Below are 17,851 nucleotides of genomic sequence, written 5' to 3' on the forward strand. Positions count from 1 at the left end.
CCCTCTACTTCTAGTTTGTTCAGAGTTTTTAATCATAAATGGGTATTGGATATTGTCAACTGCTTTTTCTGTATCTATTGCGATGATCCTGTTGTTCTTGTCCTTTATTCTATTAATATGGCATATTAACATTAATTGATTTTCAGATGTTAAACCAACTTTGTATTTATTCATGGAATAAATCCTACTTGGTCATGGTGTATAATGTTTTTTATTGGCCGGGTGTGGTGGCTCATGCCTGTAATCCTAGCACTCTGGGAGGCCGAGGCGGGCGGATTGTTTGAACTCAGGAGTTCAAGACCAGCCTGAGCAAGAGCGAGACCCCATCTCTACTAAAAATAGAAAGAAATTATATGGACAGCTAAAAATATATATAGAAAAATTAGCCGAGCATGGTGGCGGATGCCTGTAGTCCCAGCTACTCGGGAAGCTGAGGCAGGAGGATTGCTTGAGCCCAGGAGTTTGAGGTTGCTGTGAGCTAGGCTGATGCCACGACACTCTAGCCCCAGCAACAGAGTGAGACTCTGTCTCAAAAAAAAAAAAAAATCTTTTTTATTTGTTGTAGTGTTCAGTTTGCTGGTATTTTGTCCAGAATTTTTGGGTCTCTATTCATGAGGGACACAGTCTGTAGTTTTATTTTCTTGTGATGCCTGTCAGGGTATTTCTTGCTTCCTGAATGATTTGTGAAGTGTTCCCTTTTCCTCTGTTTTCTGAAAGATTTTGTGAAGGTGTGTTGTTACTTTTAAAAGTGTTTGGTGGAATTTGCTAGCAAAGCCAGTTGGATCTGAGCTTTCCTTTGTGGAAAGCTCTTTGTAGGAATTTTTCTTATAGATCTATTCAGATTTTCTATTTCTTGAGTTAATTTTGTTACTTTTTAGGAGTTCATTTCATCATCTACATTGTTTAAAGTTTTTCAGAGTATTCGCTTACAATCTTTTTGATTTCTGTAAGGTCATAGTGATATCCCTTCTTTGATTTATGATTTTAGGAATATGTATTTTCTTCTTTTTCTCTTGGTAGATCTAGCTGAAGGTTTGTAAATTTTGTTCATCTTTTCAAAGAACCAACTTTTGGTTTTATTGGTTTTTCTCTTTATTTCTATTGTTTTAAATGTCATTTATTTCCACGTTAATATTTATTATTTCCTTCCTTCTGCTTGCTTTGGGTTTAGTTTACTCTTAGGCTATTATCTTGTAAAGAACAAGGTTAGTATAGCTTAATTGACAACAGAAATTATTTAGCTACTTCAAAGTGTAGCAGTAATTTTTATTGATGTCATTTTGTTAGATGTCCTTCAAGGTGTTTTAATAACTGATGTTAAAGCAGAGCTAATTTTTTTATCAAAGTAGGCCTGTCATTCTTATAAGCATATATATTAGGTTTATCTCTCATTACAATGAAATTTATATTTAATTAATTCATACAAAATTTTTAAACTGTTTTAAACATTGACACAGAGCCACTGTTAGGCCTAGTCCCTTTGACTTACTTAATACATTAACTGCCATGTGAGTTGTATTTAACTCATGCTAGTTTTGAGCCTGGGGCTGCATGAAGCATATGTAACTCACATGTCTCTTCACCTTTAGAGCCGCCAGAACTATTACGTCATTAAATATGAAATGTCCGATTTAGAATCACTAGTTTATTGTATCTCAAACAAGAAGCAGTACAATTAATAAGAGTATGCTCCTAAACTATCGACACAGTTTTGCAATCTTAAGGGTAGCTTCTTTATGCCAGCAACCAAGAAGCCTGAAGAGCGAGTGGTGATGAAATGGAGAAAAGCATTTTCCACAGCTTGTTGAGAATTGAATTTTTTTCCACGAAGTGGTCCAAAGCCTGGAAGAAGTGATAGTCAGTTGATGCAAGGTCTGGTGATGACAGAAAGTTTCCAAGTCCAGCCTCTGTAGTTATAGCAGCATTGTTTTTTTGCGATGTCATCTTGCAAACGGATTAGCCTATCTCTGTTGACCAATCTCAGTTGCTCAATCACAAGCATTCTCATCATTTCATCCAATTGGTTGCAGTAAACATCTGCTGTAATTGACCAGGTTTCATGAGGCTGTAGTGGACAATACCAGCACTGGACCACCAAATAGACACCATTAGCTTTTTTTTTTGATGAATGTTTGGTTTTGGACTATATTTTGCATTTCATCTTTATCCAACCATTGTGCTGAATGCTTGCAATTGTCAAAAAGAATCTATTTTTCATCACACGTAACAGTATGGTATAGAAATGGTTTGCCTTTATGTCATGACAGCAAAAGAAAGGGAAGCTTCAAGATAATTTCTCTTTTGATGGTCATTTAATTCATGCGATATCCATCTTTCCAGCTTCTTTACCTTGTCAATTTGTTTCAAATGGTCCAATATTGTTGGAATAGTAACGTCAAACCTTGCTAATTCACGGGTAGGTTGAGATGGATTCGCTTCCACTACAGCTTTTAGCTCGTCATTATCCATCTTGGTCTTGGGTCACCCACATGGCTCACTTTCAAAATTAAAATCACCAGAATGAAACTTCTCAAACCATTGACGTACTGTGTTCATTAATCACCTCCTTCCCAAACACTTTGATGATATTTCAAGCTGTCTGCACTGCGTTGGGTTCATGGTGGAACTCATATTCAAAAATATCATTAATTTTTTACTTATCCATGGTTTCACAAAAATTGCTGTAAAAAAATGTGAAAGATAATCACAAGCCAAAACATGTATTTGAAAGACTGAGGATGTACCTTCACAATAGGGGGAAAAAAACAACCAAGAAGTGTCAAAGTGAAATGTCAGAGATACCAGCTGTCAAACTTAGTACTTAAGGAAATCAGACATTCCATACTTAATGACCTAATATCTTTCAAGTTGCATATAACTCATGCACAGAAGACAATAAAAAAGAACAAATTTTTTGTTAAATTAGAAAGGATAGTTTTGTTTTCAGAGTTTTTATTCTATTTTCCTAATAAAGCACCGTGGCCCCAAAGAAAAATTTTTTTTCCTAGTGTGGCAGTCAATGTGTTAAGAATGTCTTAACTTGTAGTTTTGGCTAGAGGTAATGGGTAGGGAATTTCATCTTCGGCACAAACAGCAGATTCCATGGAACAGCAGGAAGAGCCTGTGTAGGGCTTTGCTTTGGTTGGCTAGGGTCATCCCTAGGAACAGTCAGGATAGGATAAACTGTGTTGTGGTAATAATGCCAAAATTTCACTCTTAACACAGGCTTGTTTCTCTTTCATACCATATATTTATCATGGGTTGGTAGAGGTCTCAACTTGTTACAGTCACTCAAGGACCCAGGTTAACAGCTGATAGCTCAAATGTTTCTGGTTTCTGTGCCAGAGGGAAAAAGATCTTGGACTAGCAGTTAAATGCTCTGACCTGGAGGTAACACACAGCACTTCCTCTCACAACTCATTGGCCAGAGCTAGTCACAAGGCTGAACCCAACCATAGGGGGTTCCTAAGTGTAATCTTTCCTTGGGCTCGGAATGAAGAGGGCTGGAACTATGGGATGTAAACACTAAAGACTATCATACCACCCTAGTTTAGGTCACTGTGATTGGATTGCTGGATTAGGTGCTTACCAGGTCTCTTGGTTTAGCTTCTCTCCTGTTCATTCTTCCTATAGCAGTCAATGATTTTTCTAATCTGATCATGTCACTCTCTGCTTAAACTGATCGTTTTTCAGATGGCATCCATCTTCTACTGCAACCTACATGCCCTACCTGATCTGGCCTCTACTAATCTCTTATGCCTCGTAGCTCGCTGTTCTTGTACTCTGTCCTAGTGATACTGACTTGTAGCTTCTCTAACATGCTTTACTTTCCTTTGCCTCTTGGCTTTTGCTCATATTACTTCCTCTTCCCGGAATGTTCTTACCTCCCTCCCTCTTTCTTTTGGCTAACTTCTGTTCTCTGAGGTTTCAATTTAAAAGTCATATTCTTCCCTTCTCTAATCTGAATTCAGTGTTTAACATTTGAGTTCCCATAGCTTTCTGACAAAGCTCCTGTTGTGTACTATTTGCATGATTACTTGTTTGCCACTCTACCCTTAGTCTCTGGCTCAATCTCACACACATAGTAATTAAGCGTTTAATAAATATTTATTGGATGGCTAAATAAATTACAGGATAGGGTGGGAAAAATTTGATAGTGTACATTATCAAAAAATCTAGCTATTGCCAGACATGGTGGCCCAAGCCTGTGATCCCAACATTTGGGAGCCTGAGGTGGGAGGATCGTTTGAGGCCACATGGTGAGGCTCTGTCTCTATAAAAAAAGAAAAAATTAGCCAGGCATAGTGGCCTCTGTCTGTAGTCTCAGCTACTTGGGAGGCTGAGGCAGGAGAATCACTTCAGCCTAGGAGTTGGAGGCTGCAGTGGGCTATGTTCATGCCACTGCACTCCAGCCACAAAATATTTTTTTGTGCAATAAAGAACTATGTGGTGAAGGGAAGAGAGCAGAAATCTGTTCTTTTCAATTTAAAGAACCTTAATTGCCAGCCTGAACTCACTTTTTCACAAAGCACTTCTTGAATGTTTACTGTAATTTTAGAAACAAACACAAATCATGTAACCAACTTTCAAAGGATTTGTGACACAGGTGTACAGAACACTTTGGTAACCAGGAGCCTGTTCTGAGCACTGTTAAAACCACATAACATTTTCATGAACTTTGGGGTCCCCATAGATGGGAAGTACATAGTGTTTTAATAACTAGATTTTTTTTTTTGAGACAGGGTCTCACTATGTTACCTTGGGTTAGAGTGCAGTGGTGTCATCATAGCTCACTGCAACCTCAAACTCCTGGGCTGAAGTGATTCTCCTGTCTCAGCCTTCCAAGCAGCTGGGACTACAGGTGTGCACCACCACGCCCAGCTAATTTTTTCTATTTTTGGTAGAGACGGGGTCTCACTCTTGCTCAGGCTGGTCTCAAACTCCTGAACTCAAGCTATCCTCCAGCCTCGGCCTCCCAGGGTGCTAGGATTACAGGCGGGACCAACCGCACCTGGCTCTTTCTGAGTATTTTGAAACTTTTTCATACAAATCCTACATAAAACTGAAATCACTAAAAATACATATAAGTTGTCTTCAATAAATAAAAAATATTACTTTTTAATAAATAGGGACTCACGGTGGAAGTATTTTACTTTGGTTATAGAAACACATTTTAAACAGCATTTTTGTTAACCAAAACACTTTTTTAGCCTATATGAATTGTTTAGGTATAAGTTATTTTAGCGTCATTAGCCTTGTTTGTGTTTTCCAGCTTACCTTTTGCTGCTTAATATTGAATTCTAGGAATCTTTTCTCCAGTTTTTGATGTGTCATATTAAATAGATTGGTAAATTCATGTTTATGAAGTTTTACTGTATATTTAATGAAAGGGATACACACACAAACAGGATATTTAACTTGTTTTTCCCTTCTACTAGAAATCTTTTAACCATTCTTAGTCAGAATCAGTTTTGTACTAAGAGCTGGTCTCAGATTTTCTCTTTTCTCAGACAAGGTCAAGCTGCTTTCAAAGATTTTGTTCCTCTTCTGTAGAAGGCTAGACCACTTCAGTTTCACGTTTTCTGATGTTGTCCATCATGCTTCTAAGAGGGTTGGGTTCGCTTTTCAAGTCTTGCACGGTTTTGTTTTTTACGCAGCAGCAGCAGTCAAGCACTTCATACAGGAAAGCCAGCACCACTAGGGACACCACTGTAAATATAAATAAGAGCAGGATGACAAAGCAGGCAGTGTTCCAGTTATCATGGAAAGGGTAAATTTTTTGAACTTGAAAACCGAGGTACTGATAAACGGAGGTAGTGGTTTCATTCCAGTGGCTGGAGGCCATTTTAGAGATTCCACTTCTTGTACTGCTCTTTTGAATCTATAAAAAAGGTAGAAAATCAGTATATGTAACCAAACTACAGATTTGTCCATTCAAATCTCAGTCCTAAGATTTTTAATAAATTTGTATAGAGTTCTATAGAGAACCTGAATCTTCCTTAATGTCTGAATAGTATTTTTGAATTTTTTGTGTATCTATGCCAGTGTCCTCTGTAAACCATATTCTGTTGTTTTTTTGTGTATATTATTTATTAGGTATGTGTGTCTTTAAGGTTCATATACAGAAATTAACTGCCACTGGAAGATGGAAAAAGCTGAATTGGTTTAAAACTTGACTGATGCAGTGGTCACTGAGCTATTATCTACAAAAAATCTTGGTGTTTTAAGGTTGTGTTCTTCAAACTGCCCCTTGAAAAGCATTTTTCATTACCTGTATGGATTCTTCTCAACTTTTTGGTTCAGTGTATCTGTCTCTTATTTCCACTCCTTTAAACTTTGATGACAGGTGATCTGAATCAGGAAAGGTACTGGCTGAGTGAAAAATAGTAGAGAAAGAAAAGCCAAATAATGAGTTTTCTGAATAAGGATAATAAAATTTTAGGTTAAAGTCACCTGTGAAGAGATCTTAATCTTGGGATTGTTTGTTATGTAGATGATGATTTTAAATGTTTCATGTACCTAAATGACCCATGGACAGTAATATTTTAAAAAACAGACGGGGTGGGGGAAGGGGATGGGTGTATACCTACATGATGAGTGCGATGTGCATTGTCTGGGGAATGGACATGCTCGAAGCTCAGACTGGGGGGGATGGGCAATATATATAACCTGAACTTTTGTACCCTCATAATAAGCTGAAATTAAAGAGAAAACAAAAAACAGACAAATTCAGCCCTTTCAGAGATATCAATTATTAAATTATTATTCCATTTCACAAAATAAGCTAGTGAGTTAAAGTTTGAGTATTCTTGCAGTAAGTTTTGCTTTTATTGACCTCTAGTACTTGTTAGGCCTTAAGTGGAACTATAAGGATTAAAGGTTTGGTAGTATGGAACTACAGTATTGAGGAACTAAGTGAATTGTTACTATCTTGATCTTTTAAAAATACCTTTTAAACCTTACTTTAAAGTTATAAAATATCTGTACACTAAGAAAATTTTGTAAAGAGGAGAAAAAACGTAGCTCCACTTCCTTAATTCATTGATTGTTATCTTGTATGCTTTTCCTTTGCTACATACTTGTAAACAGGCTTTCCTTCATTCCTGTAGCACATATTTATTGATTACTTACTGTGTACCAAATACTTTTCTAAATTTTGGAGATACCTTGCATGCAAGAGTATGTTTCATTTAAAGAAAACTTGAAGATGGTGTGGCAGTGTGAGAGTGTCATGAACCCCCATGTGCTCATAATACACCTTCATTATCAATTCTGGGCTCATCTGTACCTCTGCCCACTTGATTCCACTGCTTGGATTATTTGGAAGCAAATCCCAGACATTTTTTCTTCTAGAAATATTTCAGTATATCTCTTGCAATGGTGAGGACTCTGTTTTTAAACATAAGGTGCCAGTGTGCTAGGAGAACTCTTCCTCTGTTTTTCTCCTTTTTTTTTTTTTTTTTTTTTGGAGACAGAGCATGAGCCACCACACCTGACTTCTTTTTTCTTTCTTTTTTTTTTTTTTTTTTTTTTTTGGGAGAGATGGTGTCTTGCTCTTGCTCAGGGTGGTTTTGAACTCTTGAGCTCAAGCAGTCCTCCTGCCTTGGCCTTCGAAAGTGCTGAGCTTACAGGTGTGAGCCACCATGCCTGGCCTGTTTTTCTTAATAAATAAAATTTTAAAACTTTGGGATTGATAAAATGATGTTTTTTAAGGTTTTTGAATTCTTTGTTAAATCAGGTTTACATGGCAAATTGCTTGACTTCTCTGGCTGGACTTGCTTCCTTTCTTTCTTTTGCCCTGTGTTTTGAAGTTCAAAGTGATGATCTGAGGCCAGACATAAAGGCTTAAATGCATGTTTTCTTTTTGTATTTAAGAATCCTTCAGTTTTATGGTGCGTGGTGACCCTTCATCTTGAAGTGAGAGCAGACTAATGGGCAGTAATTGAATCGATTGCTTCTTTTAGTTCAGGGGTATACAAAAATACATGGTCTGGAACATAGGTATGTAACTTCCCATTACGTTATAGTAATCTCAGGCTGTGTCTGTAGACCCAGCCTTTCAAAATTACCTTTTTATCCTTTGCATTTTCTCTTCACGGCACATTCTTACAGAAGCAGGGCCATCACTGTGCACAACTCCGGAGAGCACCGTTCCTATCGTGCTGGGGGTGCCATTCACATATAATATGATGTCAGTGGTGCCCCTGAAGCTGTGTACTGTGGGTGTCCTGATAGGCTCCCCGTTCAGCCTCTGTGTTATTGCTGCCTCTGACTCTAATCACCATGCACACAAATACACAAATACTCCTTGCAGAAACTTATTTAAATGGAGACAAAAGTTAGGTCCTTTGGGACTCAGCCTCCCTAACAGAGTAGTGACACACACGCTCACACCCAAGTGCCATAAAAATGGTCAGGTTTTGGAGCTCCTTTAAGATTTTTAGGGCTGCCAAAATGCAGATATTCCTGCGAGGGGTAACACACATTGCGGTTATTTTTACTTAAGTCTAAATGAGTTTCAGGTCATTTTTGAAGAGCAGAGGGAATGAGAAAGAGGAAGGGTAGGACCTTTGGGAATTAGAGGACAGTGCCGCTGCGTGGGTAGCTGAAGAGTAGGAAGAATCACGTGACGGTAGTCGTTTTACCTGGGCTCACTCAGGACCTCTCCAACATTTGTGGAACTATTCCTTAGACTTTCTGTGAAGGCCTTTTCAGGTTAATCTCTTCTTAAAACGTGGGGATTTCGTTTGAAGGTTTCTCTTCTAAACCTGGTGTTAGAAGTAACTGAGGATAACAAAGATTGGGAGAGAAAAGAGAGTAGAGAGAAGCAGTTTCTACATTATGGCTCTCACATTAGTTTAATCTACCTTATTAATAAACTTAATGTTAATTTAAAAAGTTATTTCACTATTGATTTCATAAACATTATTATAGCAAATTTTATGTAAATAAAAATTAAAAGCTTCACTCCCCATCCTATCTCCCTGACATAATAAACTGTTAATGTTTTTCTTTTCTTCTAGAGATTGGCTGTATAAATCTAAAAATTAGACCTAGTTGAAAGTATACCAAAGTTATTAATTTGTATTTTAATTTGTTATGAGTAGGGCTTTTTTTTGTATTGGCTTTTGGGGAGAAGTTATAAAGACTAATAATGTAAGTTACCATTTCGAATGAAATTTTAGAATGATTAGAAAATTGGTTTAAGAAATCTCATATTCTGGCCAGGCGCAGTGGCTCACGCCTGTAATCCTAGCACTCTGGGAGGCCGAGGCGGGTGGATCGTTTGAGCTCAGGAGTTCGAGACCAGCTTGAGCAAGAGCGAGACCCCGTCTCTACTAAAAATAGAAAGAAATTAACTGGACAACTAAAATATATAGAAAAAATTAGCCGGGCGTGGTGGTGCATGCCTGTAGTCCCAGTTACTTGGGAGGCTGAGGCAGAAGGATCACTTGAGCCCAGGAATTTGAGGTTGCTGTGAGCTAGGCTGACGCCACGGCACTCTAGTCCGGGCAACAGAGTGAGACTCTGTCTCAAAAAAAAAAAAAAAAAAGAAATCTCATATTCTATTTATTTTTGAGATGCAAATGAACTACTTAAAATTTTTTCAGGTCCTCTTGCCCTAAAAAAATAGAGAATGAGAAAGAGAAAAAGGAAACCACAAAGTCAAACATATAACTAATTTCAATTATTTGAGGTTAACTTGTACCCATCTATTCTACTCAGAACTATCTTCTGATTAAATTGATAGAGTATATCCACTATATCCACACAGTTGAATCACAGGTAACTGTGTAGTGATATGGAAAGATTTTTAGGATATATTAAATGAAAAGAACAAGGTACAGGATAGTGTATATAAGAAAAAGGAAAATGATATACTGTCATCTGCACAAAAATCTTGGGAGGCTCTACAAGAAATTAATCACAGTAGATTGTGGGGATGGGTAGGGGAAAGGATGGGGGCACAGGGCTATGTGTAGGCTTCTCAACATATACCTTGTTATATTCTTTTGGTTTTTGAACCATTTGAATTTATTACTTATTTAAACCAAAAGGAATATCTATTTTAAAAGGAGAATTAAAAAGTACTATTCCTTGCCTTTGGCTTTTAAAAGTCTGTTATAAATCTATTTAATACATTTATTGAGTTTTCTGGATTCTAAAAAATTAAAATTAGGATTAGTCAACAGTTGTCATTTTGATTAGTCTGTGTACTTTATTCACACATAAAAATGCTTATAATAATTACGCTTCCAGTAATGACTATGTGTAGCAATGCATGCCACCTCCAAAGGCACTTGTGTGCTTTGCTGGAAGTCTCTAAGAAAGTGTATTTGTAAAGTTTATGTTGTAAATGATGACAGTTTACCCCCTGTGAGTGTATTGATAACTGATGAGTAGCTCAGAACATTCATGCTTTAGTTAGCTTCGGGGGCGTATCTGAATAAAAGTAAACCCTGTAATACAGAGTCATTTTCCACGTTAAATTAAATGTAATATAGTCTTTTAAAAGTACAGTAGAGGCCAGGCGCGGTGGCTCACGCCTGTAATCCTAGCACTCTGGGAGGCCGAGGTGGGTGGATCGTTTGAGCCCAAGAGTTCGAGACCAGCATGAGTAAGAGCGAGACCCCCTTGAATAGAAAGAAATTAGCTGGAAAACTAAAAATATATAGAAAAAATTAGCCGGGCATGGTGGCGCATGCTTGTAGTCCCAGCTACTTGGGAGGCTGAGGCAGGAGGATCTCTTGAGCCCAGGAGTTTGAGGTTGCTGTGAGCTAGGCTGACGCCATGGCACACTAGCCGGTGCAACAGAGTGAGACTCTGTCTAAAGAAAAAAAAAAAAAGTACAGTAGAGCTCTAGTACTATTTTGTGTTGGATTTAGGGTAAAGATTAATTCTATCTTTTGTGGATTAGGCATAATTAGGCATGTAGAAAGACATACACCATTAGTATTTTCTCCTGTTCTGAGACTATAGTTTTGAAATTAAAATGTAAGTTTATATCAAGCAAATGAAAATGGTAAAAACAAAACCAAAGTAAAAGAATAGTCTGTTGTACTTTTCTGGATCTTTTCTCCAACCCCTTTTAAAATTTTGTTTACAGAAATGAGGAGCTTTAAAGTAACTAACATAATTTTTTAAATGTATAATTTTTAGTTATATTTTGTTTTATGCTATTTTTGATATATTCCCTCCCATTTCAAAAGGCCCAGTGGAATATTTGTGGGGCTAGGACTTGGAACTGTTCTGGAACCTTGGGTTGCCAGGTCAGAATAAAATTATGCTTTTGGTCTATTTATGAAAAAAGCCTTTGAATTGAATTCTCTAGTGCCTTTGAACATACATGACTTTGAAATATGATTAGTTAATCATAATAGCCTTTAAATATAGAGCAACTCACTCAATTTAAGCTCTGGAACTCTCCAAGACAGGCGATGCGTCTAGTCAGTTTGGTGAAACAGCAGTGAAGCCTCCATCTGTGCTAACCGTGGATATCTTACAAGTAAAATGTAGGCTGATGATAGAGTGCTAAAACAGTGTGGGTAGTAGGGGTTTCTGTTTACAATTTACCTGAAATTTGAGTTGTAAGTTAACATTTATTTGACAACATTATCTGAGACTTTTTTGGGGGAGCTCCAGTACTTTGTATATAGCAAAGAGGAATGGTTTCTAGGTAATTAAGTAATTAACTGTGTTGTGCTGAACCTGGAAAGATCTAATATCTTGTTACGGCAGCCTTTGGGTTTTGCGAGGGATACTTTGCTTATGCTAGCTGAATGCTGACTAAGAAATAGAAGGAATAGAAATTATGAAAAAAAAAAAACCTTTAAAGATTAAATTTACCAATGAGGTAAAAGGGCAGAAGTTGATCTTTAGGTCAGTGTGTATAGTATCCTGGAGCTCTAGCGCCTACTAAATAATGATATTTTCTTGCTTGAATACTATAAAATTAGAAATTTGGTCCACAGTTGATACTGATTTTTAATAGACATGAAAAATTGCTCTGAGCCATGAAAATAATCTTATTACCCAGAAAGGTACTGTACCTTCCTCCTCAGCCAGTTTTTCTTAGGATATATTTTCATTTTAAAATGTAGTTTACCAAAAAGACTTAATTTGTATTTATTTTGAGGATCAGTAAATAATTTCAACATTAAATTTAAATGCTTTGATAAATATATTTTGTGGCTTATCAAAAATGAAAGGTTGTTTAAAAAGGTTTTCATTCAATAGCATAACGTATATTACAGTAAAATACATTTAACTGTGAGGAATTATTTTAATTAAGATGTTAGGAAAATCTGAAGCTCTATATATTATCTCTTGGGTTATAGTATAATGCAATCCACATAATGATGTCTTTTATGGTCTTTTATTTTTATATAAAAATCACAATTGTGATGATTTCATGGCATTCTCTGCATTTATACTACAAGTCAAAGAAAACAATTTTGAACTATTTTGTCTTATTTGTTAAAATATAATAAACTTTCTTGTAAGTAACTGTTTTTTTACCAGCCAGTAGTATAATTGGCACATATAATCAGAAAGCTTTAGTCCAGGATTCGCTTTTAGTCTAGATTTTTCTTTAAGAAAAATCCTTTGTTAAGACAGACCAAACTGCTAAAATGAATCGTTCAGAGAAAATGAAATTAGCAAGTAACCAGTTAACATCTCAAATGCTTATGGTTTACTCCAAGACCTGGATATAGATCAGCTTCATATAAAATGTAATGAATTTTCCATTAAGGCACAGATGGTAAGGGTGCTTATCAAACAGCACAAGGCAGTCTTCATATTTTCATAATAAAATTCTACCAAGCAATGAAATGAATACGTTGCTTTTTTTGGTATTTAGTAGGAACAGAGCTTTCTGGTTGATTTTTCATGGTAAAATATTTTCCTATTGCATCATAAGGACATGTACCACTAAATAAAAAAGATCATATAAACCTACCTCTTGTCTGAAAGGATGCTGCTGAAGCGATGGTATCGTCTGTTTGTAATGCAGTCTAGTGCACAGCCAAGATGGAGCTGTGCTTCTATTGGTTGAACCACAATGCAGCTGACAGTTTCCTCTCTGTTCATTTGCATTAAGTCCTGCCACCCTTAAGAGTAAATCATTCATAAACTTGAATAGAGCTGTCTGGGATATCAGCTGTCACCTCTTTCCTTTATTTTTTGTCCTTAAGCTAAATTTCTATGTAGGAATTTGTATTACTAACAAATTGATGATTCCTTAGTGTTTTACTATAAAATTTCAAATCCTTAGTGACTACTTCAGTGCTGGGGCTAGAAGATAATGTCGGGAGACATAATAACCGAGGAAACAAACAATCCTGGTTTACCAGCTTGATATTTCCTCCAGGAAGTATGCATAAAATCGCATGAATTAATATTTTTTTTCTCTTTCCTTCTTTTTCTTTCATTATTTGTTCGATATATAAATTTTGCCCTCTGGGAGTGATTATTTCCATGTGGTAGTTTGATTTAGGAGAAATTCTGAGGGAAAAGAATTGGTTTTTCAGCTCTGCAAGTTGCAGGAGGGTTGATTAGGTAAATACGCTTGTGTGTTTAAAAAGCAGTCTATTAAATGGCAAAGTCATCTCTAGTTGGCTGTTTAGAGACGCAATGTTTTCAGTTATGGTGTATTATTTAGAGTTGTCCAAGCATAACACAATCAAGATTCTTAATTATGGGAGTGGTTATTAAAACAACAGCAGACAAAGTAAATGCTTGCTTTGTAGGCTTGATTTTTAAAATTGTAGCTAAATCGGGACATTAGTTTCTGGGACTATAAAGGCGTACACAGAAATATCCTTATCATATTCACTTATTTAACAAACATTTATTGAATGTTTATTTTGCTTGGCATTGAGTTAATACTGGAGAGATACCATGGTAAACAAAACTGTATGTGGTTCATAATTGACCGTTTGTATGGTGTTTGTCCTTAACATATTGTCATCTCTTTTTCATAGTCTTTCCAGTTAGTTGTTTACACAGGAGTGTAGGGTAAGCTTAATATTATTTTACTAAATTTAAACAAGGAAACATCAAACGTAGATTTGTAAATTTCTTTTGTTTTCTTTCCTTTTTTTTTTTTTTTTTAAGAGATGAGGTCTCACTCTGTTACCCAGGTTGGAGTGTAGTGGTATGATTATAGCTTACTGTAACCTTGAACTCCTGGGGTTGAGTGGTCCTCTTGCCTGTAGCTGGGACTAGCGTGCAACACTACGCCCAGCTAATTTAAAAAATTTTTGTAGACATGGGATCTCACTGTGTTGCCCAGGCTCGTCTTGAACTTCTGGCCTCAAGTGATCCTCCTGCCTTGGCCTCCCAAAGATCTGGGATTACAGGCATGAGCCACCACACCCAGCCTGGATTTCCATACTTCAACAAAATAGCCAGTTTCAGATGGAATAATATGTGCAAAGGCTAGTTAGTGAGTCTTATACAAGGCAGTATCACAGGGTTTACAACTGGATTTGAATCCATACTCTACCGCTTACTACCCTGAGTTTTCTTATGGTTAAAGGGGGACAATGATACCTCTTAAATAGGATTTTGAGGAGGGATTAAATGTGAAAATCGTTTAGCAGATAGTAATTGTTCAATAAATATTAGTTACTATTATTGTTACAATAGTTCTGAACACCTTGGGAAAATGAACTATGTAGGCAATATTTCATAAATTGAAATAGTGAATGTGAAAGCATGTATGTGAGGCAATCTTAATATTGTTATTTTTGGAAACATGGTAGACTTCAGTGTGCTAATGAAGTTATTGTTGAGATTGTAACAAAGTTAGTTTTAAAGGAAACTTGCATATGAAGTTTCATTTTAGTCTCAAAAAAGCATACTCAGTAAAGACTTAAATATCCAAGGAGTATTATGTTGCCATCTAGAAGCTATTCTTTTGGATCTCTCACAATTGTTACATTTGACTTGTGGTTGTTCTAATGCAATCTTTTGTTTAAATTATTATTACCAAGCTGGTGCCAGAGATTGGCGCTCCCCTCCCCTTTTATTTAACCTCTCCCTGTGTGGATCAGCCACATGGGAACTTGGCAGTATCTGATCTGATGCCTTGCTAATTGAATGTGTACTTCTGAAATGTGCTTCTGGTGATCATGATGGGTCTTTTACTTTTCCTACTTATGACTAATGGAATGCATTTGTGACACAAAGGTGGCATTAGGGCTCCTGCCTGCAGTTGTACAACAGAATGATAGATATTCTGAAGCAAATGGTTTTGTATGCAGGTTTTTCCACACCAGATTGAGAAGGCGGGGCTGTTTCTCAAAGTGGTTGGGCAATGCTGTGATCCTTTTTTAAACACTCATGTGTATGTAGTGGCAGTGCCTGTACTTTTTATTCCTAATTTATCTGTAAAATTTTCTTTGAAATAGATAGGGTGTCTTTTTTTCCTATTAATTCCCATTTATTTTTCTTTTCTTTTCTTTTCTTTTTTTTTCTTGAGACAGAGTCTCACTCTGTTGCCCGGGCTAGAGTGCCGTGGCATCATCCTAGCTCACAGCAACCTCCAACTCTTGGGCTCAAGCAATCCTACTGCCTCAGCCTCCCGAGTAGCTGGGACTACAGGCATGTGCCACCATGCCCAGCTAATTTTTTCTACATATTTTTAGTTGTACAGTTAATTTCTTTATATTTTTTTAGTAGAGACGGGAGTCTTGCTCTTGCTCAGGCTGATCTCGAACTCCTGAGCTCAAACGATCTGCCCGCCTTGGCCTCCTAGAGTGCTAGGATTACAGATGTGAGCCACCGTGCCCGGCCCCATTTATTTTTCTTAAGTTAGTAAGTAGAAATTGATGTAATAGGTGATAAATTGAACTTTTTATCCCTTAGAAGTAATCTACTATTTGTGTTAGAAGAGCCTTATGGGTCAGAGATTGAAGTTTATATTGTTCCCTTGTTTAATAAGCTGTACTTCTAATTATGGGGGGAATCTAATCAGAATTCAGGTATGAGTGAGATAAAGGTGCTTATAAAAGAACTGTATTTTAATGCTTTTAAGTTTTTTATACTTTGTTCCTACCCTTAGTGAGAAAATTGGTAGTTTAATATACACTCAAAGATTTTGCATTTCTCACCAAAATTTTACAGCATAGAATTTATTAGATGAAAAATTCAAGCAAGAAATACCTTACCAGTGTTAAAATCATCATAGCTGCTTAAAAGTCATAATCACTTCCAACATGAAAATGTTATAATTGGTTTTTGAACTTTATTTCCAGATCATAACAATGGATCATTTAACTTGAAAGCTCTATCAGGAACCTCTGGATATAAGTTTGGTGTTCTTGCTAAGATTGTGAATTACATGAAGGTAAGTACTTTTCTCAAATAACAAAAGCCCTATTTAACTTCTTGGCAAAAGAAGGGAATTGGGATTTACAGAAGCCAAATTTGTATACGCACGTCAAAATTTATCAAATTGTACATATTCAATATGTGCAGTTTATTGTATGCCAATTATACCTCAAGCCTTTTACATGATGTTAAATTGGCATTGCAGCAAGTTACTGGAGTTGCTTGCTTGATGGATTGAGAGAGACAGGGTCTTATTCTTTCTTCTGGGCTAGGGGGCAGTGGCTTCATCACAGCTCACTGCTCACAGCAACCTCAAACTCCTGGGCTTAAGTGATACTCCTGCCTCAGCCTCCTGAGTAGCTGGGACTACAGGCATGCACCACCACACCCAGCTAATTTTTCTATTTTTGTAGCGACAAGGTCTCACTTTTGCTCAGGCTGGTCTCAGACGCTTGGCCTCAGGCAGTCCTCCCATCTTGGCCTCCCAAAGTGCTAGGATTACAGGCGTGAGCCACCACACCCCGCTCTAAGTATATTTAATTTATATTACTTCAGGTACACAATTTAAGCCCACCATTTCAGTTAATAAGGGTTCATTCCCAGGCAAGTAGATATGTCATCTCTTAATTAGTACCTGCTGGGCTAGCAAAACCAATTGGAAGATGTGAATGATTTTTTAGGGTATTACTTCTATTGATATGAAAAGTAAAAACTACGTAGTTCAGGCAGATGGTGGTGGAGGAGAAAATGAGACATTTACTGAGGATCTTAGTAAAACGTTGACTCACAAAAGAATTAGAATTTAATATTTGGAAGATTTAATATTTTTTGAATACTAAATTTTGATCATCTAAGATTTTGGCTTTGCTAAAAACTTTACATCTTAACTTTATTTATTAAAATGAAATTTCATTTATGGCTGAGAGGGCTAAGCCATTTCAAATTTGCTCCCTTCTTCTGCCAAACTCTTATTCTCATTTAATTACTAGTTGCATCTCTTGAGGTCAAAGACCAGCACTGTATTCGTTATTTTAATCTATCCACTGCTTAAAATATAAATCAGATTTTTAACTATGGTAAGGCTTTTCTTTTGTAATTTAAGAGATATGTCTGGCTTTGTCTGAATTCTGTGGTTTGTATTTGATTTCTAGTATAAATATGTTTCTAATTTCCCATTATTAAATAATATACTTGAACACTTATATATGTACAGTTTTTATTCCCTCCATCTATTTCCCCCTGTGGTAAACAGTGATTAAAATCTATTTGCTATTTATAGTGGTGAGAATACCTGGAAAAAAAATGCATGTCCTCGAGGCTCTTGTCTATTGAAGGAGACTGACATTTAAGAGTCATATTTTTGGTATTCTGTTAATATAGTCTTCACTTATGTAGAGACTCCTTATAATTTTTTCTATCTGGAACAATGGTCTTCAGATTTTTACTCGTGTCCCCTAAGACAATTTTGAAAAACTGTTTACCCCTTTGCACATACTTTACTTGATAACTGTAC

At 36.5% G+C, this 17,851-nt stretch overlaps 2 protein-coding genes across 2 annotated transcripts in view; one reads left to right on the plus strand and one right to left on the minus strand.

The window, feature by feature from the left end:
- GTF2E2 (general transcription factor IIE subunit 2) overlaps positions 1 to 17,851 on the plus strand; it is a 58,197-nt gene that overhangs the window by 7,180 nt on the left and 33,166 nt on the right. The window contains exon 3 of the mRNA XM_045535487.1: positions 16,263 to 16,354. Coding sequence (XP_045391443.1) covers positions 16,263 to 16,354 — 92 coding nt within the window. The remainder of the gene's footprint in view (positions 1 to 16,262; positions 16,355 to 17,851) is intronic.
- SMIM18 (small integral membrane protein 18) lies at positions 5,212 to 5,845 on the minus strand. Its single transcript, XM_045535492.1, has one exon. The coding sequence runs from the start codon at positions 5,843 to 5,845 to the stop codon at positions 5,558 to 5,560; it is 288 nt and encodes a 95-aa protein (XP_045391448.1). The 3' UTR covers positions 5,212 to 5,557.

Source organism: Lemur catta, chromosome 22, assembly GCF_020740605.2.
Source record: "Lemur catta isolate mLemCat1 chromosome 22, mLemCat1.pri, whole genome shotgun sequence".
NCBI lineage: Eukaryota > Metazoa > Chordata > Mammalia > Primates > Lemuridae > Lemur > Lemur catta.

What these genes read in the sequence shown, in the direction of transcription:
- SMIM18 (XM_045535492.1), bottom strand. Translation starts at nt 5,845, where the DNA reads ATGGCCTCCAGCCACTGGAATGAAACCACTACCTCCGTTTATCAGTAC.